This window comes from Schistocerca americana, chromosome 8 (genome assembly GCF_021461395.2).
Source record: "Schistocerca americana isolate TAMUIC-IGC-003095 chromosome 8, iqSchAmer2.1, whole genome shotgun sequence".
In the NCBI taxonomy this organism is placed as follows: domain Eukaryota; kingdom Metazoa; phylum Arthropoda; class Insecta; order Orthoptera; family Acrididae; genus Schistocerca; species Schistocerca americana.
This window is the reverse complement of record NC_060126.1, coordinates 104,285,633-104,311,524: the sequence shown is the minus strand read 5'-3', so window position 1 is coordinate 104,311,524 and position 25,892 is coordinate 104,285,633. Positions and strand designations below refer to the sequence as shown.

General features: G+C 40.8%; 1 protein-coding gene across 1 annotated transcript in view; it reads right to left on the bottom strand.

The window, feature by feature from the left end:
- Positions 1-4,790: 4,790 nt before the first annotated feature.
- The window catches only part of LOC124544668 (putative fatty acyl-CoA reductase CG5065), a 241,998-nt gene continuing 220,896 nt past the window's right edge, over positions 4,791-25,892 (bottom strand). The window contains exon 9 of the mRNA XM_047123286.1: positions 4,791-6,803. Within this exon, the coding sequence (XP_046979242.1) occupies positions 6,593-6,803 (211 nt within the window). The 3' untranslated portion in view covers positions 4,791-6,592. The remainder of the gene's footprint in view (positions 6,804-25,892) is intronic.

The window sequence follows — 25,892 nt, the reverse complement described above, 5'->3', positions numbered from 1 at the left end:
CAGTTTGCCATATAGCCTCCTATTCAACACTCTCAGAAACACTTTGGCTGCATGAGAAATTAGACTGATGGTCCTATGCTCTTCACATTTTTTAATGTTTCTCTTTTTCTCTGTTGGTATCATAACTGTTGCAAGGAAGTCCTCAGGCCATTCCCCTTTGTCATATATCACATTACAGCGGTAGACTGTTTCTTTTCATGCTTTGTTTCCCAGAATCTTCAACAGTTCTGCTGGCAAATCATCAATTCCCATGCCTTCCTATTCTTCATCTCCTTCAGCATCTTTTCTGCTTCTGCTTCCAAAATGGTGAATCCTTTTCCATCTTCCTGCACATATTGCTCCTCTTCAACCTTAATTTCGCTTTGTACTTCATCTCTCTTATACAGACATTCAATATATTCTTGCCATCCATACAAAACCTCCTGTTGTTCTTCTGCTAGAGTACCACCCGCTCTCTATTTCCATGTTATTCCTCTTTCTTTTACATTCAAGAACTATCTCACTAGCCAGTCTATACATCATTTCATACTTTCCCCCTTTCTCCTTTTTCTCTATTTTGTCACATTTCTGTTTCATCCATTTTTCCCTTGCTTCTTCAGTTTCTCTTCTTAATTCATTACTCAGTTTCTTGTACCTCTTTTTGCCTTCTCCAGTTTCTACATTTTTCTACTTTCTCCACTCTTCCATCTTTTTCAACATGTTTCCTGTTATCCATTCTTTCCTGGTACTTTGCAACACACTATTCCTAGAACTTCTTTGGCAGAGTCCATGAGTCATTCCCTCATTTTTATCCATTTGTCATTAACACTTTCATCAACACTATGTCTTTCCCATTTTTCCATAAATCTGTTTTCCAAATCTGATGCCTTTCCTACCTCTTTGAGTCTTTCTATGTTTAGTCTTTCTTTTGCTTTACCTCTCCAGACCTCTGAAAAGGAGATTGCTTGCAAATCACTGGTGTGACCAATTTTAGAATATTGCTGAAGTATGTGGGACCCATATCAGATAGAAGTAACGGGGGATATTGAACATATATGGAGAAGGGCAGTATGAATAGTCAAAGGTTTATTTAATCCATATGAGAACATCACAGAGATACTGAAGGAACTGAACTGGAAGACACTTGAAGACAGACACAAACTATTCTGAGAAAGTCTGTTCACAAAGTTTCAAGAACCAGCTTTAAATGATTACACTAGGAATATACTACAACCCCCTATGTATCACTCACGGAGGCCTCATGAGGATAAGATTATGATATTTACTGTATGTACAGAGGCTTTCAAACAACCATTCTTCCTACACACCATACATGAGTGGAACAGAAAGAAGCCCTAACAACTGGTACAATATGACATACCCTCTGCCATGCACTTGACAGTGGTTTGCAGATTATAAATGTAAATGAAGGTACATCACTAAGCAGGGTGCAGACTCCAACATAGTCTTAAGGTTGGAAGACCTGGTTTCACAAATTAGTGACCAGTGAAACTGAGTCCCTTTGCACAGCAATGCACGTAATGGCTGTACGATTGGTGCTACCCTAAGCAAAAATTCATGGTGGTAGGCGACATTGCCTAGAAAAATCAGAAGTTCTTTGATTGATGTAGGGCACTGAACCATCACAATAGCAGAAACATGTTGATGCAGGTGTTTGAGGGCCTCACAAGAAACTTCAAACCCAAAACAATGATAGAAAGTTGAAAAAATTGACATTTGTCTAAATTACACTTCAACCAGTTTGGTTGGAGAACAGAGAAAAAGAGTACAGAGATGCTGTAAATGTTCCTCAGTGGAGGCACTGGATACAACAATGTCATCCAAATAGTTTGCACAACACAGCACAGATGCTATAAGTTGTTCCAAAACCTGTTGAAAAATAGCGGGAGTATTGGTGCCTCCAAAAGGCAACCGAAAGTATTCGTATAGTCCCAAATCAGTATTGACAACTAACATATGTTCTGAATCAGAATCTAAAGGAAGTTGTAAATAGGCATCCAAAAAGCCAATTTTTGAGAAATATGGACCACCTGATAACTTTGCAAAGAGTTTATCTGGCACTGCATCGGGTAGTATCTACTATAGATTGTGCATTCATAGAAACTTCAAAATCGCCACAGAGGCATAACTGGCCTGATGGTTTCTTCACTATAGCTAAGAGGGTAGACCATTCACTTGAAGCAATAGGCTGAACAACACTGGATTCCATGAGGTGATCTAATTCATCCACGACTTTTTGCCTGAGTGCCACTGGGACTGGACGGGCATGGAAAAAAAACAAGGCTGAGCATGTTTCATGGTAATGTGTACTTCAAAATTGTTGGCACACCCCAGTCCAGGAGAGAAGAAAAAGGAAAACTCAGAACATAATGCATTTAACTGTGTATACAACACTTGTTCAGACACTAAATTCGCTTCATGTGAAATTGTAAAACCAAACAACATAAAAACATATAATCCAAAAAGATTTTCCTTACATGCATTATCTACAACAATGAATATAAGTGACTGGACTACTGACTTGTAGATCACAGGGGGCAGTGAATTGGATGAGAGTAAGAATACTCTGTTTACTGTAATTTACTAACTTTCGTGACAAGGAGAAGGAGAAGGGAGCCCAAGTACATATAAGTCTGTGAGTTTAACAAGGGTACCGCACCTTGCATGGGGAGAACTTTACAAAAAAAACCATAACCTCAATGAAAAGCTTGTTTTGTCCAACAGAAACAGGCAATACAATATTTATGTTCATTTCTCCAACAGAAACACTGTGCTGATTTTTTTCATTGCAAACAGTAACAATGTGACCTGTTTTGTTGTCCACCATTTTGGATAGTCTGGGCACTCATGGTTAGTGAAACAATAAGGGCAGGATAGGAGCATGGAATGTGTACATCGCTGTTTACTGGCCTCTTTACTTTGTTGGTGTGGCTGCTGCTGGGAGCGAGACTGGCTGCCTTGGTTCTGTTATCGTGTGTGGACCACCATGACCATGTCTTCCCCCTGCATATTATCTGAAGATTGGTGTGGACAAGAGAGTTGGATTGCTGATACCTCACAAAGTGACTCAGTTTGGTTACCTGCAGCTCGCAACACTTCAGACGACTGTGCAGTACCTGAAACCTTGGAGAGGGGGTGGATTTTCACACTGGAGGACATGTTCTCACACCTCACAATGCGAAGCTAAACAAATGATAACATCCTTCACCATCTAATCAGCATGCAGCTGTTTATGCACATCAGATATAAAATGATGATGATGACTTAACCCATGGAGTTCAGCCACCCAAGTTTGGTAGGATTGATTGCTTTTTACAGCAGTAAATCTCAACCTGGGATGCAATAACATGGGTGCACTTACAGTAGTATTTTTAATGAAGTTCACGCATTTGGTCAAACGTTTAAGAAGAGGGATCCTGCAAAGCAATGAGTTGACATACATCTTGATACACTCTTCACAATATCTATGACAGGACAAGGCATGACGTAAAATGGCATCAGTAAACTTAAAACCTTGAAAGTATTGTTGCAGATGTTTCTTGTATGCGTTCCATTCCTCAATGGACTCATTGAACTAGAAAAGGGAAGCGGATGAACCAGGTCGTCATGGAGGGCAAAACACCAGGTGACACAGACTAGGGAGCATGCCAACTAGACAAAACAGAATCCAATGATTGAAGTACTTGAGTTTGATTCTCCAGCACATATGATTGGTTCCAATGCTGTTGCAAATGATTCTTGCCGTTTGATCAACTGACATAAAATGTCCTCCATAACACCATCAGCCATTGTGAAAATAAACAAATGAACCACAGTTGAAATTTGCACAGAGAACAGGACCACAGTTGTCGCCAATTGTGTTGCAGTTATTTCAAGTACAACATGGCCAGTAGACTGAACAGTTTTATTCCATGAATCATTAACTACTTGAACACAGTATTTAAGTAACTTTCAGCAGGAACCAATTACGTGCACAAAGAGCTGTAGCAATACACCTAGAGAACTGAGGCAAAGCATAGCTCGGCTAGCCTTCTCTCTGCCACACAAACACACACACACACACACACACACACACACACACACACACACACACAGACCTGATTTGAAAGTAAGTGCATGCATCACTTCACTGAGGTTAATTCATTCCTGTAACATCACCTGACACTGTGACTTTCTGCTTAGTTCCCTAAAAGAGGAATGTCACTAATGCCATAACTTTTTAATTGCTGATAACATTAAATGTGTTGCATTTAATGAGAGCTGTACCTACTGATTTCACCAATGTTACAGCATTTTCACCATGGGGTAGTGTTTTCTAAATTTTGAGTAAGTTACTGTTCTTCCTTTTTAGCAGAAATTGATATAAATACGTATGAACACAATTACTCTATTGACACAGTCTAATAAAAGGGATTTAAAGCGCAATAATTTTATGAATTCAGATGATTTTGAGAACAGAATTGTAAAGTCTGGCAGTGTAACTTGACTCACATGAATTGTGGCAGTTTTAGCAAATGCTTGCCAACCTAAACTGTAAGTGCACTGTAGCTATGAAATTGTAAAAAAATAGGACTTAAACTATTAATTTTGCTAGTCTGAGTAGCAATTCAGCAATGAGATGTTCCTTTAACATGACTGTCATCTCCGACTCAATGCTTCAGTGTGGATCATCAAAGGAAATTATATTATGTTGTTCCTTTATGCATAACAAGATGGCTGTAAAAAGATCAACTTGGGTGAAAGAGATAGAAGGCAGAAATTTGAAACAGAAAATATTATGATATTAATTCTTAAGATTTTAACAAATTCTTTATTGCACATAAATAATATAAGGTACAAAATACATGTTAATGTTCAAAGTCTGATTGCTTGCATTCAGTTTTTTCTTAGCAGGCAAACTATATGCAACTTTAAGCATTGACACAGGTTATTGTATATGAACATATTATCTTGTAATGGCATTTAAACATGTTGTTTGTCATCATGATTATCTTTGTCATCATCATCATCATCATCATCATCATCACTGCCATATCTCCTTTAAAATACAGCTAGAAACTTAGGTTATTTTAATCACTTTTTTGGCTTCATATTTATTGTCTCCCCTGTAATGTGTCTTCATTCTTCAAATGAAGAGAAGGAAAAATTGCATGAAGAAAAAGTAAAGGAAAAAACTGTTACATGTGTATGGTTTTTATGCAAATGCTCATGTTTAATGATTAAAAAAATCTCCACCCACTCACCTCAGTGCTGTAGTGTGAACTGCTGGTAATAAGAAGAATCATACTGGGTCTCTACACTTTTAATCAATGTTGAAGGTACACTGGCAATGCCTAATCATGACAGATGTGTAGGTAGGAAAGCATCAGGTCAGTATCCTTTATATTTGGCTGAACTCAATCTTTTGGATTTTCATTTGTGGGAGTTCCTAAAAGAACTAATTTATGCAAATGACATTCCAAATACAGAGTTGCCATATCTTGGAAACCTGAATAATCATTTGACACCATTTGGAGGTCTTTAACAAGGTGTGGCAGGCTATAAAATGAGTCATGCATATGTAGTAACAACAGGAGAGTGTTCTGAACATTTGCCATGAGCTTAATACAATTTGAATATTTGCTATATCTCATGGTAAAATGTTGTTTCAATAACTACTCAAATACAAAGCACTTGTGGATACAGATTTGCATTATTATTTTCATTGTTCTCATGGTAGAAATTGCTCCCAATGTTTGGTCAAGTTTGTTTTGGCACACTCCTTACTGTGCCAAAAGAAATGCAAGAGGCTACAAGATGCAAGTTGAGAAAGCAACAACATATTGTGTACTGTCACTTCAAAGTGCACCAGCTTGCCAGCAGTTCTTTTCCAGATTGCTTGTACAGGAACACAGACTGGCAGGTGCTTACTCATCATTAGTTCCACAAACATTTAATGCATCTCTGTTTACTGACATTGAAATACATGAAACAACAATTATATTTGTGATATATAACATGGTGAAAAAAACAGTAGCACTATCTGAATGTAAGTTTTATGGAAAACTTTGCAAAGCTTTGTTAGAGGTATTTGTACTTTGTCATAGATGAATCTACAAACTAAACATAGAAAATATTGAGAGATTACCTTGTATGCCATCTATTTCATAATTAAAAATGACAATAACATATTTCTGAGCCTTAATAGAATTTGCAAACAACTTCATTACTTTTGTACAATTGTAATGAATATTTTACTTGTAGGAACCCAGTATAGTTACTGTGTAGTGTTTTATGTGATTATACTTCTTCAGGAATTTATTCTTTTATGTGTTACACTCACTTATCTCAGGTGTCAATACACAATTCATGCATATATATATCAATACTTATTTCCCTATAGTTATACATCCATAACAGGAAAACAGTTTCAGTAATTGAGATTACACCTGAATTGGAAAGAGTAGTATGTATTGTGTGCTATACACGGTGAATGTAAGGACTTATAAAGCGTATTATGTTGTACATCATCTCCATGTCCTTAACTCATTTGCTTCCTGACAACAAGGAGTGCCTTATGCAACAAACTCAGTACACACTATTTACCAGTGAATCAAAGAAGGGACTTGTCTTGTATTACTGGTGTTATCGATGGTGACTGTGAAGAGCTTGAGTTGAAAACATTGAAGATCTGTACTACAGAGTAATTTAAAAGTCTCAGAAAGGCACGTAGGAAGTCGAAGATGGCTTCGGAGTACGACACCAGTGTCCACAATAACAGCCCAAGGAACACAGCTTTTGTTATTTTGTCCACCCAGTACATTCTGAAAATTGAAATGACAGTTTATAAATAACATTTAAAACAATAATTGCTTCAATAAATACAGACAACTGATTATTATTTTTACATTTTTAAAGTAAATTATCAATATGTTAGTTGTATTCCTGTTATGAAAAAAAGGGAGTCCCTCGTTCCCTTGGCATTCTTATCTAGTGATTAATATACGTACATGGAATACATAAAAGAAGTAAAATATATTTTTAGAAATTGCATTGAACTGTTCTGCTTTGGCACTCTTCAGGTGATTGCACACTAAACCTTGACACTAGGTATTGTGCTGATAATATGCAGCCTGTAACTTTTTTTCTCATAATTCCTGTCTGTCATGCAACATATCCTTTGCATAATATACAATGTTATTATGCCAGTTAGCATCATTAAATGTAGTGAAGATAGGAGAATTAGCCATAGAAGTTGATTAGCATAGGAGCATGTTACGTGTTGTTCAATATACCTTGTTCATATGGAGTAGCAAAATTTTTAACTGCAGGTTTGGCAACTGGAAGGCCAAGGGTAACAACAGGTGATGATAACTGGTATATGCTGTAAGAGACTATGAGGAATGAACCTTCTTTGCTGGATGTTCTGACCAGGTTTTTCCATAAGGCACTGTGACTGCTCATATATGTTGAGCAATTGGTGACAGTTTATCCTTCAAGGCAAAATTACTCAACCATGCCTGGTTCATTTTATGGATGAATATTGTGAACAAAAAGACAAATCAATGGAGTTATAATACGGACTACTGAGTCTCATACAGATGGCTTATAGTGCTCTCAGGAGATGTGTTGTTGCTCGCAACTGTTCTCCCCAGACCAAACTCTGCCAAGACAGCAACTGTGCAAGAAGTGTGGCAGTTATCACTGGGGCATGTTACATGTTGTTTGCTGTACCCTTGTTATCATCTTTATCATCACATATTGCTGCAGGTGCATTGTTCAAGAGCAGTTCAACAGGTATCCTTCTTAGGACTGAAGGTGAAGTTAAAAAAAAAAAAAAGAAATTTAATAATTTTTTTATGTATATACCATTTCCCAGTATTTTTGACATTTTTAAGCCCCTCCAAAAATAGTAAAAATCAAGATTTCTTAAGTATGCCTCTGTTTCAACAGTGATCTCATTTAAGCAGAATTTTTCTGTCTGTAAGTATTTTTTTCAAGTTTGGAAACAAGAAGAAACAGTAGGGAACTAGGTCAGGCAGCTAGGAAAATGGAATAGTCACTATTTTGTATGCATTATTGATGGCAGTAGCTTTGGAAATCGAGTGTGCCTTGGGAAAAGAAGAAGGCACGATTCGAACAGCTATCTATCGTGGTTCAACTTGAAGCTGATTCTTCTTTCAGTCTCTCGACTGTGTGAAGAAGACATGTGCCATTGATGCCTAGAATGTTTGGCAGGAATGCCATAAAAACTATGAATGCACAACTGTACTTGCTTTCAGAAATTGTCCACCACCTGTTGCATTTATTGGTCCTGAGGGAAATACAGATGTTATGGATCCACATGGACAAATTCACTGAATGTAAGGAAGTGAATTGCTAAGTTTTCATATTCTTAACGAATCCATTCATCACAAAGTACATTTTTTTAAAGGAAGATACAAAACAGCATGCATGTAAATTGACCAGTGAAAGGAACAAGAGAAGTACAACCATATCACACGCATGCACTGAACAATTACATAAAACCACTCTGTTTTTTCTAGTAGAATGAAGCCTAAAACACTTTTGGTGTAAAGTTAGTGTAAGATTGATTAATTAGTTCATGAGCTCTGGCAATATAAGAAAAAAACTTTTATTTTATTACTATGTATAATACAGATATCTCAACATTTTTCAATCATGTAATCTAAAAATTAATTTATCTGCCATTTTATAGCTGTGTTTTCATATGTAATTTACATTACCTATTGGTTAAAACTAGACTAAAATTCAGACAGTTGACTATTAGCAACAGTTTAGAGTAACCCAAGGCTAAATTAAAAATTGCACTGCCTAAAACATTTTTCTTGCTATCTTTATCCATCGGAGGTCACCCTTGGAATAGACTTCATTCACTGTTAGTGTCACACACACACACACACACATGCACACACACACATACACACACACACACACACACACACACACACACACACACACACACACACACACACGAGATGCTTGTTGAGATATATGATTATGAATAAGAATCAATAAAAATTATGTCTGTATGTAACACTTAATGATGTATGTGGTATTTTTTATATTCTTCTTTTAATTATGCTTTTGTCACACATTAACGCAGGGTTGGAATAATTCTTAACAGATTTGGCATGGTTAAGTAATGGCCATATGCTTTTCTGTTGCTGCACCATTTCTCCTTGTCTGCATGTAGTTTTATTTGTGTGAAATGGAATGAAAGTTTTCTAAATATTTGTGAATTGTGTAACTGAAGCAGGAATTTGTTACTAGCCTAATATTCAGCTAGTGGGATGTGGGAAATCACCTAAAAACCGTATCCAAGCTGGCCAGCACACTGACCCTCATTGTTAGTCCACCAGACGGATTTGATCTGGGGCTTACACACATTCCCATCCTGGATGCAGTGCTTTAACACACATAGCTATCCAGGAGGGTATTTTTTGTTTTATAGCCCATGTAAAATCTGCTTTGATAGTGATGGTCAGACTTGTGATTATTTCTGTGTTGTACTTTGTGGTTTGATCACTAAGTGGATAAGAACCACCCCACAACTCCACATTCATGATTCAGTTCTCTGCTAGTGTCGGTTTTTATTGTGAGTTATCATTTCTTTCACTTCCAGCAATGATTTTCAAAAGTAACTAAAACCTGACAAGTTGCCCCAGGGTCTGGATTCCATGTTATACTGTAGGCTTCTTTATAACTGTAACTGTGTGGGTAAAACAGTTCAATAGACAGAGCTAGACAATGTAATACTGTCACCCCCCCCCCCCCCCCCCTGTCCTCCCCATCACCCTCCTCCAACACACTCATGCAAAGTAACGCACTGTTGTTTTCAAAGAAGCCTTAGTTCGGGAGAAGATTTAGTTTATAGGAAACAATCTTCTAGATTAATAAGCTGGGCTGCATTTGGTGGGCAATTGCTTGATCACAAGAAAAATGTTTTTAATTATTATTTATTAATCCTGGTCAGGTGGCAAAACTGCATTGTAGACTAAACTAATCTCTAACAATGGAGAGTCCAGGATGGATTAATAACAATATGGAAAGGATACACTGCTGCTCACCACATAGAGGAGCCATTGAGACATGAACAGGCACAATGAAAAAGTCTGCTAAATTGTCATAAGCTTTTGGACAAAGTCCTTCTCTGTGTGTTTGTGTGCCTGTTTTGGTAGAAGGATTGGATTTGGATTGGATTGTTTGGGGGAGGAGATCAGACAGCGAGGTCATCGATCTCATTGGATTAGGGAAGGGCAGGGAAGGAAGTCGGCCGTGCCCTTTCGAAGGAACCATCCCACCATTTGCCTGGAGCGATTTAGGAAAATCATGGAAAACCTAAATCAGGATGGCCGGACGTGGGATTGAACCGTCGTCCTCCCGAATACGAGTCCAGTGTGCTAGCCACTGCACCACCTCGCTCAGTTTGGTAGAAGTACTTTGTATGAAAGCTTATAAAATTTTAGCAGTGTACCTGTCTTTGACTCAGTGATCCCTCTACATGATGAGAAGCAATCCATCCTTACCACATTGTTATTAAACTGATGTCTAAGGTTCATTATATTATACTAAACAAATGTCTGGTACTATACGCAGTAATCTTTGGAATCTGTTAGTGGACATCAGCAGTATACTCACTACTTTCTACATCTATTTATATGATCTAGAAATCACTATACAGTGCATGATGGAGGATATTTCAAAGTAACAACTGCAGCCCCTTTCTATCCTCCTCCATTTACAGTTGAACCAAGAAAACGAATAACTTACTGTGATCCCTATAAAAACCCTAATTTATCTAATTCCCATGATTCCTGTGTTAGATATTGAATGGTGGCAGAAGAATTGTTCTGAAATCCATCTCAAATATTGTTTTTCTGTAAACTAATCCACCCCAGTTACATGAAACCTCACATTTCAGCCAGTGATTTTCATTTAAATTCTTCCAGGGGGCTCACGGTTCTTTTGTGAGTTTGTGTGTGGTGCACATGGGGCCCTGAGCTATTGCAGACCATTCTGCCTTCCCAGGCTGCATTTCCTTCACTGCGCCCCTTCTTCCCCATCCTGGGTCCTTTGCTGCTGCCCCCTCTTTTGGTGATTTTGTTTATGTTGTGCTGGCTATCTGTCTGGTTCCCTGTATTCCTTGTGAATTTGTTCCTTTTGCCTGTTCTCTTTCATCCTTTTTGGTCCCCATTTGTGGTTTGATCTCCATGTCTAAATTTTCTGTTTTTAGTGTGAGTGATTTGGGGAAGAACTCCCTTCTTAATACCTACAGCATGGATTCCTCTCCTCCCTTTCCTCCCCTTCTTCCTTCCCCATACAGCCCCCTCCACCCTGCTAGATCACCAGCATTAGTGGCCAGTCTGTGTGGTGGGGCTGTTATGTATCCATTTGGCTGAGCCCCTGGCAACACAAGGATCACACTACTGATACCTGTGTTGTTACCTCCACATGTATGTCAAGGAATGGTTGCTTGTTATCCTGGAGCATAAGAACTTCCAGCAATGGTCACCTTGCCAGATGGTCCTTGCTGTGGTAGGGTGGCACACATGGGGAAAGCCTATGATCGGAATGGGTGGATGTTTGGTGCATGAAGCATATCAAGCTGCAAAACTTTGTCTGTTCTCAAACGGCTGTCTCTTTGAGAGGTAGCAGGTCACTGAATGCTGCTTTGTATTACTCTGCAGCCTTCCCTGGAAGGAGGGCCACACCCACTGTCTTGGGATGAAAACTTTCCCCACTACCTGGTTGTACTAGGACACATTCATTGCCACAAAGCCATTATTTTTTGTGGAGAATGTCAAGGACAAGTCTGGCAAAATGGAGTTTCTCACTAAGATGCAGTCAGGTTCCCTGTTGATCAAAGCTTATCCTGCCACCCAGCCTGTAGCTCTTCATGCTTGTGATCATCTTGTCAATGTTTCAGTTCCTATAACCTCTCATCAGTCCCTGAATATGGTCCAGGGAGCGACGTTTCATAGGGGCCTCATCCTGTGAACTAATGAGAAACCCTAGGCTAATCTGGAGCAACATGGCATTTGTTTTGTTTGACATATGCACAAGGGTGATAAAGACCTTTATTTCAGCTTCCAATGGGGACATCTTCCCAGAGACGTCAAAGTCACATGTTACTGATGTGACATGAAGCCATACGGCCTGCCACCATGAGGTGCTTTCAGTGCTTGTGTTTTGGGCATATATCTCCCACCCTCTGTGTGGTGACTGTGGCCACCCATTCCATGAGAGAAGCCCTGGTGTTCTGCCACTTGTGTGTGTAAATTGTCATTACTGCCACTCTCCATGCTTGCCAGATTGCTCAGTTTACAAGAAAGAAAAGAAGATCCAAGAGTAAAAGCCCCTGGATCATCTATCTTATGCTAGTGTTGATTTATTCTACTTTTGCCTCTGTTACTTCCTTTCCCCTTCTACCTCTTCCTTTTGTCTGTCCCATCCCCCTCTCTTCTATCACTCCCCTACAGTTCCCATGCTCTCCCCTCTGGCTGCCACTCCCCCTGTTTAGCCAACGAAGTGCCCCAATTCTTCAGGAACCTCCAGTGATGGGGCTTCCCCCCCCCCCCCCCCTCCAGCATCTCTCAGAACAGAGGCCTGCTACCACAACTCATCCATGGGATGCATCATCTGTGCACCCCAAGGTCGCCCACTCTCTTTCGGTTCCAGAGCCTGCAGAAGCCTGCTCTCCCTCTGGGCCCTGCCCCGCTAAACCTCCAAAAGAGGAGATGAAGAAACATAAGTCCAAAGGCATTACTGTGATGACCACTCTCCAAAATTTTGTGGTTATCAGGTGTTCTGTTGGAACTCTGCCAGCCCTAGGACAGTATCTGGAGAGGTTTGCACCTTGGTTCACACCAATGTCATTGGTGACTGGACCACCCTTGATACCAACCTGAAAGCAATAGCAGTATGAGTGTGAATGAGCCCAGCAATCACCATTTACAATGTATAGCTTCCTCCGGGTAGGCCACTTCTTTGTGTTGACCTGCCTAACTTAATATAGCAACTCCTGCCCCCATATCTCCTCCTTGGGGACCTCAATGCACACCATCCCCTGTGATGGAGTGCTACTTCGATGGGTAGTGTTCTTCTAATTGACCAACATATTACAGACTGATTTGTGTCTCCTCAATGATGGTTCCCCTACCCACTTCAGTACCACTCATGGCACCTTTTCTGCTACCAATCTTATGATCTCCTTCCCCGCTCTTGTGGCTTCCCTACATTGGTCACTCCATGATGATCTCTGTGACAGTGACCACTTTCTGGTGATTCTATTGTTCACCTGCCACTGCCAGCAGACAGGCACCCACGTTGGGCATTCCACAAAGCCAATTGGCATTTATCTGCATCTGCTGTGTACTTCAACACCTCTCCCTTGGATTGCATTGATGCGGTCATGCAAGACATCCCTGGCACTGTTCTTCATTATACTGGCATTGCTATCCCCCTATCCACCGGTCCCCCCTGGTCATTGACAAGTACAGTGGTGGCTGTTGACAAGTACTGTGGTGGACCAAGAATGCAGCGGTCACTATCCAGGACTGCTGACGGGTACTGCAGTGATTTACACGACACCCTTCTTTGACCAACCCTATTGCTCTTAAGCATCTCCATGCTAATGCTTCCTACCTCATTAAGCAGAGAAAAAGGAATGCTGGAAATGCAATGTTTCCTCCCCAGAGACATATGTGTCTTCATTGCAGGTTTTGTCCATAGCCTTCTGGGCCACCAGAGACAATCAACCAGCCCAGGTTTTACTCTACAGAGTGTGTCTACTGTGATCCATCAGTCCTTGCAAACACCTCGCGACACACTTTGTCACAGTGTCGGTGTGCTCTACCTTTCTCCAGCAGAAAGACTGAGTTGAAGAAACCTCCCCCTATTTCAACCCTCACTAAACTGAATCCTATAATGAACCCTTCATTGAATGGAAATTCTTGGATGCTCTTATATCTTCACATGACGCAGCCCCAGGCCAGGATTCCATCCACAACCAGATGATCCAACACTTTGATGTTACCCAAAGGCAACATCTACTCAGGGTCTTCAACCACATTTGGCTCATTTGAGTCTTCCCCTCATTGTAGCAAGACAGCAGAGTTATTCCTGTCCTTAAGCCTGAGAAGTACCCAACGTCTCCTGACAGCTACCTGCAGATCAGTCTGACCAACATGCTTTGAAAACTGCTCAAGAGGCTGGTTAGCTTCTAATTATGATGGGTACTTGAATCTCAGGGTCTTTTACCTGATATCAGTAAGCTTCTGGGAAGGACGATGTAGAACTGATCATTTATCTCACTCGAGTGTGTTATTTTGCATTTATCCATATCTAAGAGAATGGAAATACTGTATAAGTCATTTTGCATTTTCTTATACCATCTAAGTGACAATACTTTCATGTAGACAACAGTACTGTCAACAAATAATTGTAGTGGTGCTATGCTATAATCCTGTACATGACTTTTGGATATAATGATAAAATCTTCTCGGATTGACAGCCGAGTCAATGCGCCATTTCAGCAAGTTTCTTACTTGCCATCTTCAGGTGACTTCGCAGATATGCACTTGATGACATGCATATTGCAATGAGTGTTCCACACAGGTACTATTCATGTGATGGCATGCTACAGCATGTCTTCTCATAAATACCCGTGTATATTCAAACTCCCAAGGTGTGTTCAAAATGAATTGACAACAATCAACAGTGCACTCCCAGAGTTCATCAACGCTATCAGCAGGGCTGTAATGCACCAAAACTTTTAAATTTATTTAGACAAAATTCAGTGGATTCAATTCAGGGGACCTAGGCTACCACTCTATTGGTGAGCCATGACAAACACACTTGTTATCAAAATGGTGTTTAACAGTACTTCGGAATTCAGGGTGATGGTTATAGATTTGTTATTAGTGCCTCACTTGTGGTGTCTTGAAATAAAAATAGTCTTATGCAATGAGAGTGTTGTAATGTTGACATAGTTGCACTTATGCATGTATCATATTGTGGAACCCTTTGGTTTCTCAACTAACATTTATTAGGATTATTTGCTTCTGTCATTGTTCTCTACTCAGCCTTTCCATTTGCCCCTATAATGGTCAAACACTATGTACATCTGAGTAATCAATGTTTCCTTAGATTAGCCATAAAGTGTGCTCCATGTGATTGTGAGCATTACAGTCGAGGATGACAACTGCAGCTGCCAATGTTTTTTTTTTTTTTTTTGTGGTTTTAGGGCGCAAAACTTCTATGGTCATTAGCGCCCAGCCCGTGACTTAGGAAACAAGAAAAAACCGAAATTTAAAACCAGCAGCAATGGAAACAAAGTCATAAAATTTGAGAAACTAAAAGCAGAAGGAATGCTTAAAAATCCACTACAGAAAGGGGTTGGTTGTCCCCAAAAAAAGCTTCAAATGACTGAAGTCATTTCACTGTCACTAATAAACTGGAGAACGCGGTCGGCTGAGCACGTGTCATCTGCTAAAATCGATGATAGATCAGGCGATAGCTGTAGACGGGAGCGTAACGGATTAAAATAGGGGCATTCAATTAAAAGGTGTCTGACCGTCCACAGCTGAGAGCAGTGGGGACAGAGTGAGGGAGGATCGCCACTTAAAAGATGTCGATGGCTAAAAAGACAGTGCCCTATCCGGAGTCTAGCTAAAATTACCTCCTCCCGACGACGCGTTCGGGAGGAAGAGGTCCAAGTGCAAGGAAGGGCTTTCACTTCCCGCAATTTATTATGGGGAAGTGTTGACCAATGCGCATGCCATAAATGAGCAACTTGGCGACATAAACCGCTCCGTAGATCGGTGAAGGGAAGCGACTGAATAGCTGGCCGAAGAAGAGAGACTGCAGTCTTGGCCGCTTTATCGGCCGCCTCATTCCCACAGATACCAGCGTGTCCCAGGAGCCAGAGGAACACCACCGAGACGCCCCCCAGGTGGAGCAGTGGAGCAAGCGCAGACAGTCCTGAATCCGGTGGACCAGAGGGTGCACAGGGTAAAGAGCTTGGAGACTGAGGAGAGAGCTGAGAGAATCTGAGCAGATTACGTACTGTATCTGCTGATGGCGGCGGATGTAGTGGACAGCCTGGAGAACAGCGTAAAGCTCCGCAGTATAAACCGAACACTGGTCGGGAAGCCGAAAGTGATTTGGGGTGTCGCCAACAATATAGGCACTCCCTACACCTAACGATGTTTTCGAGCCGTCGGTGTAAATAAATGTGGCGTCCGTCATTTGAGCACATAGAGCAGCAAATGCCCGACGGTAAACAAGTGTAGGGGGTACCATCCTTGGGAAATTGACATAGGTCATGGAGCAAGTAGATCCGGGGACGGAGCCAAGGCGGTGCTGTACCCCAAGTTGTCAAGGTGGTTTTAGGAAAGCGGAAGGAAAGAGAATGGAGCAGTTGACGGAAGCGGACTCCCGGGGGTAGTAGGGAGGAGGAGCGGCCTGCATACCCTACATCAAAGGAGGCGTCGAAGAAAAGGTCATGGGCTGGATTAGCAGGCATGGAAGACAGATGGCTAGCATAACGACTCAGAAGGACTGCCCGCCGATTGGACAGCGGAGGTTCAGCAGTCTCAGCATAAAGGCTTTCCACAGGGCTAGTGTAAAAAGCTCCAGACACTAAACGTAATCCACGGTGGTGGATAGAGTCGAGACGCCGAAGAATAGACGGCCGAGCAGAGGAGTAGACTATGCTTCCATAATCCAATTTCGAGCGCACTAAGGCGCGATAGAGTCGGAGAAGGACCACTCGGTACGCTCCCCAGGAGGTACCATTCAGGACACGGAGGGTGTTAAGGGAACGCAGACAGCGAGCCGAAAGATAGGAAACGTGGGAGGACCAGCACAGTTTTCTGTCAAACATAAGACCCAAGAATTTAGCGACGTCGGAAAATGGAAGGTTGACAGGACCTAGATGTAAGGAGGGCGGAAGAAACTCCTTACGTCGCCAAAAATTAACACAAACGGTCTTACTGGGTGAGAAACGGAAGCCGGTTTCGATGCTCCACGAGTGGAGGCGATCGAGACATCCTTGAAGACGTCGTTCAATAAGGCTTGTTCGTTGAGAGCTGTAGTAGATCGCAAAATCGTCCACAAAGAGGGAGCCCGAGACATCAGGAAGGAGACAATCCATAATTGGATTTATGGCGATGGCAAAAAGTACAACACTCAGCACGGAGCCCTGGGGTACCCCGTTTTCTTGGGAGAAAGTACGGGAGAGAGTAGTGTTCACCCGCACCCTAAATGTGCGCTCTGCCATAAATTCGCGAAGAAAAAGGGGCAGCCGGCCTCGAAAGCCCCAAGAGAACAGTGTGTGGAGGATGCCTGTCCTCCAACAGGTATCGTATGCTCTCTCCAGATCAAAAAATATTGCTACCGTTTGGCGTTTCCGGAGAAAATTGTTCATGATATAAGTGGAGAGAGCAACAAGATGGTCAACTGCAGAACGATGCTTTCGGAATCCGCATTGGAAAGGTGTTAAAAGACTGCGGGATTCCAGCCACCAAGCTAAACGGTAATTCACCATACGCTTACAGACACTACTCGTGAGAGAAATGGGGCGATAGCTAGAGGGGAGATGTTTGTCCTTTCCAGGTTTCGGAACAGAAACGACGATAGCTTCCCGCCACTGTCTGGGAAAAGTACTGTCGGTCCAAATCCGATTTCATTTCATTTAGTTTAGTTTAGTTTATTGAGCACCCGTTTTATCATGTACAATGATATGGGATTTGTCATATGTTACATACAGAAAAAATATGAATAACAACATATTATGTAAAAACTATCAGTGAATAATCTGAATTAAATATATAGGCAAAACAATTATAGCTTACATGATATAAATTTGTAACAATATAGGACACAAATAAGTTACATATATTCTGTGTATAATGGACAGCAACAAGAAACAATGATTATAACACTATATTGACAGATTAATTAATTTTTGTGTGTACATAAAAGAGTCTACCCCACAACACAAGTTTGTATATGAGTAACTTATAAGATAGGTGAAGGCACGCTATCTTTCTGAAGAATTCATATATTCACTAACACTGTAAAAACTATTACTGATTAACATTCTTTTGAGTTCACTTTTAAAACTGCTCAGCTGCTGAATCCTTTTTATTTTTAAGGGAAGAGCACTATAGAGAATTTTAGGGTGGTATATTGCACTCTTGTTGTATTGGGCTTTCTTATGCACTTCTCTGTGAAATTCATTACTCTGTCTTGTTGTATAGTCATGGAACTCACTGTTTAAAGAAGAAAACTGGGGGTGAGACTTCAGAAAGCATATACTTTCATAGATGTAAATGGATGGAAGAGTCATGATTTTATATTCCTTGAAAATTTCCCTACATGGATCTCTAGGTGCAGCTCCTTTTATGATTCTTATCGCTCGTTTTTGAATAATAAAGGAGCGTTTTGCCTGACTTGAATTGCCCCAAAATATGACACCATATCGCAAAAGACTATGCATAAATGCATAATATGTACACAATACTGTTTGATCACTGCAGCAATTTTTGAGCATTCTAAATACATAGCAACATTTACTTAACTTTTTATTGAGAACATCTATATGCTTGTCCCATTTTAGATGCTCATCTAACCAAATTCCTAAGAATTTTGTATTTGGCGTTTGTAGTATGTTCTGTTGGCCTAGCTTCACAGTTATATTGGGCTTCATATTATTTGAAACATGTCTGTAATTCATCCATAATGTTTTCCCCTCATTCACAAATAAACTGTTGTCCCTGAACCATTTACTTGCTTCAACTGCCGTTGTTTCAATTTTGCTGTTAAGGTCAGTCTCATTCTGAGCTTTAATAAAGAGACTTGTATCATCAGCAAAAAGTACACAATCAGCTTGTGTTAAATAGTTTGGCAAGTCATTTATAAAGATCAAGAACAACAGGGGTCCCAACACCGATCCTTGGGGCACCCCATAACTAACTTCCTTATAACCAGAAAAGTATGACTTTCCATCATGAACTATTTCTACTTTCTGGGATCTGCCAGATAAATATGACTTAAACCATGCATGAGCATTACCACGGAATTTCATTTTATTATCTTCCTGTATATCATTTGCATGATGTAGGAATTGTCACAACAAAGTTATCATACTAGTACAAGTACTACAGACATAATAATGGAATATCACTTTCAAGGCATTTTTTTAAAAGTACAAATTTAGACATATAAATTAAATTTTTTGGCAATAAATTTACACACAATCAAAGTACTCATCTACATCATAGAAAGTTTTGCTTAAAAGGTAATTTTTAAGCTCAGTCTTAAATTTTACTTCATCTATTATTGCCTTCATGTACACTGGGAGAGCATTGTAGACTTTTATTCCAAAATAACTTACATGCTTTTGGGTTTGTGTTGTCCTTACCCTTTCTACATACAAATTCTTACAAGTTCTAGTATTATAATTATGGCAGTCCTCATTTGTACGTAGATTTTTCATATGTGCTCTTGTACACAGAATGCTTTTAAAAATATACAGTGATGGTATTGTGAGTATTTGCAGTTCCTTGAAAAGGGGCCTACAATGAGTTCTTGGAGAGTTATGTGTTATGATTCGTATTGGTCTTTTCTGAAATTTGAAGATATCTGTTAAGCTTGATTTAGTTTTACCCCAGAACACTATGCCGTAAGACACGATGGACTGAAAGTAAGCAAAATACACTAGTCTAGTACAGTCTGTGCTGCATACTCTAGATAATATCCTCAATGCAAAACATGCCGAATTGAGCCTTTGGGATAAGTACTTGAGATGGTCTTTCCAGCTTAAGTTTTGATCAATGTGCATTCCCAAAAACTTTGTGGATTGTACACTCTCTATCTTCTTATCCATTAGTTTTAACTGGAGGTCCATATCTTGAGTTGCTTTGCCATACTGTATATAATTTGTTTTACTTAGATTAAGTGTTAACTCATTAGCATTAAACCAATGTTGAATATATTTCAGGACTATATCAGTTGTGGTAGTTAATGATTTTTTATCATCACTTATAATTATGCTAGTGTCATCTGCGAACAACATTATTTTGGTAGAAATATTAGGATTTTTTATGTCATTTATATAAAGCAAGAATAATAAGGGACCAAGAACACTGCCCTGTGGGACACCTATTTCCAATTTCTTTGCATCTGAGACCCACTTGATTTTCTGATTTTTATGTTCTGCGATGATTTCTACTACCTGAGTTCTATCTTGAAGGTAAGATTCAAACCACTGCTTCACAACTCCCCTTACACCTATTGCCTCCATCTTGTTTAACAGAATTTTGTGATTTACTGTATCAAAAGCTTTAGATAACTCTAAGTTAATTCCCACTACACATTTTTTAGTGTCGAGACTCCTGACAATCTCTTTGGTATAGGCATGGATAGCTGATTCTGTGCTGTGGCCCGAGCGAAAGCCATGTTGATTGCAGTTTAGAAGTTTGTGAGCATCTAAGTAATTTATGAGTCTGGTTTTCATTAATTTCTCTAGAATTTTTGAAAATGATTGGAGAAGGGATATTGGTCTATAATTTTCTACCTTGTATGGATCTCCTTTTTTAAACAGAGGTCTAACCTTAGAGATTTTCAACCTCTCAGGAAAAACACCTTCACTGAAAGACAAATTGGCAATATGTACCAGGGGCTTTATAATTTGTTTGGCAACTTTTTTTATTATTGACACAGGCACTTCATCCACACCTGCAGACATTTTTGATTTTAGACTCTTTATCACCTTTAATATTTCATTATCATTTGTGGGAGTTAACAACATACTACTGTCTACTTTTGTGGCTGTTAAAGTCTCATGTTTGGTAAAGTTTTTACTTAATGACACTGGTACACTTAAAAAGTAATTATTAATGTAATTTGCCAGAGTTTCATCTTTTAATTCAATATTTTCACTATTTTTTAGTACTATTTCCTGATCCTTGAAGCCCTTACCTGTTTCCCTTTTCACAATTTCCCAAATAGTTTTTGATTTATTGTCTGATTTTCTTATTAATTTATCATAGCTTAGTAATTTTGCTTTTGTAATTACTTTTCTATATATTTTTTTGTAATTTGTTACATATTCTTTAAACTTGGGGTCAGTCCAACTTTTCAGTCTATAGTTAAGCATTTTCATGGTCCTGGAGGAATTTATAATACCTGTTGTGATCCAGGAGTTAGCATGTGTATGCCCAAATGTGTTTGTTTTGACAAGTTTCTTAGGAAAACACATTTCAAAATTCAACATAAACAGGGAAGAAAAAACATTATATGCAGTGTTTGTGCTAGTTTGTAACAGTACTTCTGCCCATGATTGGTTAGTCAGTGTATTTATGAAGTGACTGCAACTATTTGTGGAGAAGGTTCTTTTGTACATTTGGTATGAACTATTTTTGGTCACAGGGGCTATGGAAAATTTAAGGATAAGTGCATTGTGATCAGATATTCCTAGGTCAACATTTATTACATCTATATCTGTGGCATCTATATTTGTGAAGATATTATCTATGAGACTTTTTGAAGAGTTTGTTATTCTTGTAGGGTTAGTTATATGTGGATACAAATTGAAGCTATGTAAAACATTCAGGAACTGATCTTTGGATGCACCTTCAGTCAATAAGTTGACATTAAAATCTCCACTTATAATTATTGTTGATTTTTTATGATGTAATATTTTGAGCAATGCCTCTAACTTATTTCTAAAAATTTCAGGATTACCACATGGTGATCTGTACACTGACATTATTATTAATTTACTCTTTTGCATATTCAACTGTATTGCTGCAGCCTCAAAATGTTTTTCTTCATTCAAGGATTCAGTTACAGTCATATTTTTAACCTTTACTCCAGGTTTTACATAAATGCAAACACCACCATGTCTTGTTTCCTTCCTGCAAAAATGGCTTACTAATTTGTATGGAGAAATGCAAATATTTTCCAGTTCATAACTCATGCACCAATGTTCTTGAATGCAAATACAATCTATACTAGCTTCACTGGCTGCAATCTCAAGTTCTAATATTTTATTTTTAATGCACTGTATGTTAAGGCTCATTATTTTTAAATTATTGACATTAGATTGAGAGGAGTTTGTACTCATGTTTCCCAATGTTACCGGCTGTTCCTTGCTGAGGCTGGGTACCAAAAATCCTTAAGAATTACACGTTTCCTGCTCCTTGTATTTCTTACCCCTGGACGTGTCACCATACTTGTTGTATCTGTAGTTGTAGCTGCTGTTTCACCGGATGCTGGAGGTGTTTCTGAAGCTGATGATTCAGTGGATGTTGGAGATGCTGCCAGTTTTGATGCTGAATCTGGTTTTGTAAGTGATGTTCCAATTGATACTGGAACTTTTGCTGAAACTGTATTTTCGTTTAAATCTTGAACTACAGTTGGCACTGACGTTACTGTGGACGTTGAAGCTGCGTATGAAGCTGATAAATGATGCTCCGATGGTGTTGATTTTTCTTCTGTTGATGATATCTGAGTGGCATTTTGTACCACTGTTCTTGCCTCTGTTCTTCTGATTGATGGACTAGTCACAGATTCTGGACTTGATTTTGAACCTGCTGGGGAGGGTGGTACATCTGCTGCTGATGATAATGGTTCAGCTCTTTTTGATGATTTCGACACTACTGACAATTTGGCTGATGTGGCTGCTGTACTGGACGACACTTCAGATTTTTTTACTTCTTCTAACGTCAAAGAATCTTCTGTTGCTACCAATGATTGTGGGACATCAGCTCTTCCTGTTTCCACTAATGTTGATACTTTAATAAGGCCGTTTTCAGACAGTGTAATAGTGTTTCGTTCTACTTTAGAGTCTTTAATAGCATTCGATATTTCAGCACTCATGGCTTCTTTCCCTTTCATGTTTCTGTGAAGTCCATGCTCTGTAAAATGCTCTCTGCAATCACTATTTATCCCAACGTATGTAGCATTAGGATAACCTCGACATATCTTAGCGAAAATTCTGTTGGCGGTAATAATCTCAGTATTCACGCAAGAGTTTACCATGAGATCATACCTATGAGGGATACTGACAACAAAAAATTTCACTTCAGGCATTTTACAAATTACTTGCTTTAAAACTGTTGTAGCACGTCTAGTTTCATTGTGGTATACATCGTTGGCGCCTCCAATTATCACACATGTGCTGCCATTCATCATAGATTGATTACAGCTATTTAAAACTTCACATAGTGGCGCTCCTGGTTTCATTACGCCAGTTACCTTGAATCCTGTTTTCTTAGAACTCATAATTTCGGCTACACCTCTTCCATGGCTGTCTGCTAGAAAGGCGAAGGAGGAAACGCAGACTATGGGTGGATAAATGCAGCAACATTTGGACATGGATACCATCCGGTCCTGGGGCGGAGGAACGAGAAGAAGAGAGGGCATGTTGGAGTTCCTACATGGAGAAAACAGTATTGTAGCTTTCGTGATTTTGAGAGGAGAAAGCAAGATGTCGCACTTCCGCTGGACGTTTCTTCGGGAGAAATGCTGGCGGGTAATTGGAAGAGCTCGAAATCTCAGCAAAGTGCTGACCCAATGAGTTAGAAATTGCGACGGGGTCCACTAAGGTATCATGTGCGACAGTGAGCCCAGAGACCGGGGAGAAACTAGGCGCGCCTGAGAACCGTCGAAGCCGACTCCAAACTTCCGAGGAGGGAGTGAAGGTGTTAAATGAGCTAATAAAGAATTTCCAGCTTGCCTTCTTGCTATCGCGGATGACGTGACGGCATCGCGCACGGAGCTGCTTATAGCGGATACAGTTGGCCAAAGTAGGATGGTGACGGAAAATGCGAGGAGCACGTCGCCGCTCACGTATTGCGTCACGGCATGCCTCGTTCCACCAAGGAACTGGGGGGCGCCGGGGCAATTCAGAGGTGCGTGGTATTGAACGTTCCGCAGCTGTAAGAATAACATCGGTAATATGTGTGACCTCATCGTCGACGCTGGGAAAGCGACGGCCATCGAATGTCGCTAGAGACGAAAAAAGTGTCCAATCGGCTTGGGCAAACTTCCAGCGTCACGGGCGCATATATGGCAGTTGAGGCTGCAGTCTAAGGACACATGGAAAGTGGTCACTCGAGTGTGTATCATCAAGGGCGAACCATTCGAAGCGCCGAGCTAGCGGAACAGTACCGACGGCAAGACCCAAATGAGATAAATTTGTCGTGGAGGCAGAAAAAATGTGGGGACCCCAGTGTTGAGGCAAACTAGATCCGCTTGGTGGAAGACGTCTAGCAATAGGGAGCCACGTGGACAAGGATGTGGAGATCCCCAAAGCGGGTGGTGGGCATTGAAGTCCCCAACCAGCAAATAGGGGGGTGGAAGCTGACCAAGAAGATGAAGGAGATCAGCTCGTGCCATTGGTGTGGACGATGGAATGTATACAGTACAAAGAGAGAACGTGTATCCAGAAAGAGAAAGACGGACGGCGACAGCTTGGAAGGAACTGTTTAAGGGGATTGGGTGATAATGGAGAGTTTCATGGAGAAGAATCACGAGTCCTCCATGTGCTGAGGTACCTTCAACAGAGGGGAGGTCATATCGGATGGACTGAAAATGAGGGAGAACAAAGCGGTCATGGGGACGCAGCTTTGTTTCCTGAAGACAGAAGATGACCGGCGAGTAGGATCGTAAAAGGATCGACAATTCATCCCGATTGGCTCGAATGCCGCGGATATTCCAGTGGATAATGGACATAGGGTGAACAGAAAATTGAGGACTGTGACCAAGGTCGCTGTCAACTCAACGACTGCTCAGAGCTTGCGACCGACAGCATGGAATGGCATTCAGCCGAAGGCAGAAGATCCTGATCCATAGGTTGGTCAGGAGCAGCTCCTGCCACCAGCGATCGGCCGGTTGACCGGCCACCAGCAGTGCGCCTCGGTGACACAGAAGATGGCCGAGGGCGATTTTTGCCAGATGGTGCTGTAGATGGGACACGCCTTGGCGGAGAAGGAGAGGAACTGGGTTTCTTTGTAGCCTTCTTGGAAGTATGATGTTTAGATGAAGGAGGAACCGATGGTTGTGAAGTTGCAGTACGTAAAAACTCTTCACGAGTATGCTCGTTTTTCGAAGACTTCGTGTCTGACTTGTGGGCTCGAGATTTAGCAGAACCCGACGAAGGGTGAGCCATAGAGTGGGGAGGCGAAAGCGGGGAGGTTGAACGGGCGATCTTTGCGCTGGCCGATCTGACGACCGTGGCACTAAAGGTGAGGTCGCAAGTCTGCGTGGCCGCCTCCTTTGTTGGCCGAGGAGGAGCAAGGACAGTGCTGTATTTTCCTTTCTGAGGCACGGTGGGCTGTCGACTGGCGAATAATTTTCGAGCAGCAAAGGTCGACACCTTTTCCTTTACTCTGATTTCCTGGATGAGCTTTTCGTCCTTAAGAACGGGACAATCTCGAGAGGAAGCAGCGTGGTCACCCATACAGTTGATGCAGCGAGGGGATGGAGGTGGACAAGCACCCTCATGGGCATCCTTGCCACACGTAACACATTTGGCCGGATTGGAACAGGACTGGCTGGTGTGATTGAACCGCTGACACCGATAGCAACGCGTAGGGTTTGGGACGTAAGGGCGAACGGAAATTATCTCATAGCCTGCTTTGATTTTTGATGGGAGTTGAACTTTGTCAAATGTCAAGAAGGCAGTGCGGGTTGGAATGATGTTTGTGTCAACCCTCTTCATAACCCTATGAACAGCCGTTACGCCCTGGTCAGACAGGTAGTGCTGAATTTCTTCGTCAGACAAGCCATCGAGGGAGCGTGTATAAATGACTCCACGCGAGGAATTTAAAGTACGGTGCGGTTCCACCCGGACAGGGAAGGTGTGTAGTAGTGAGGTA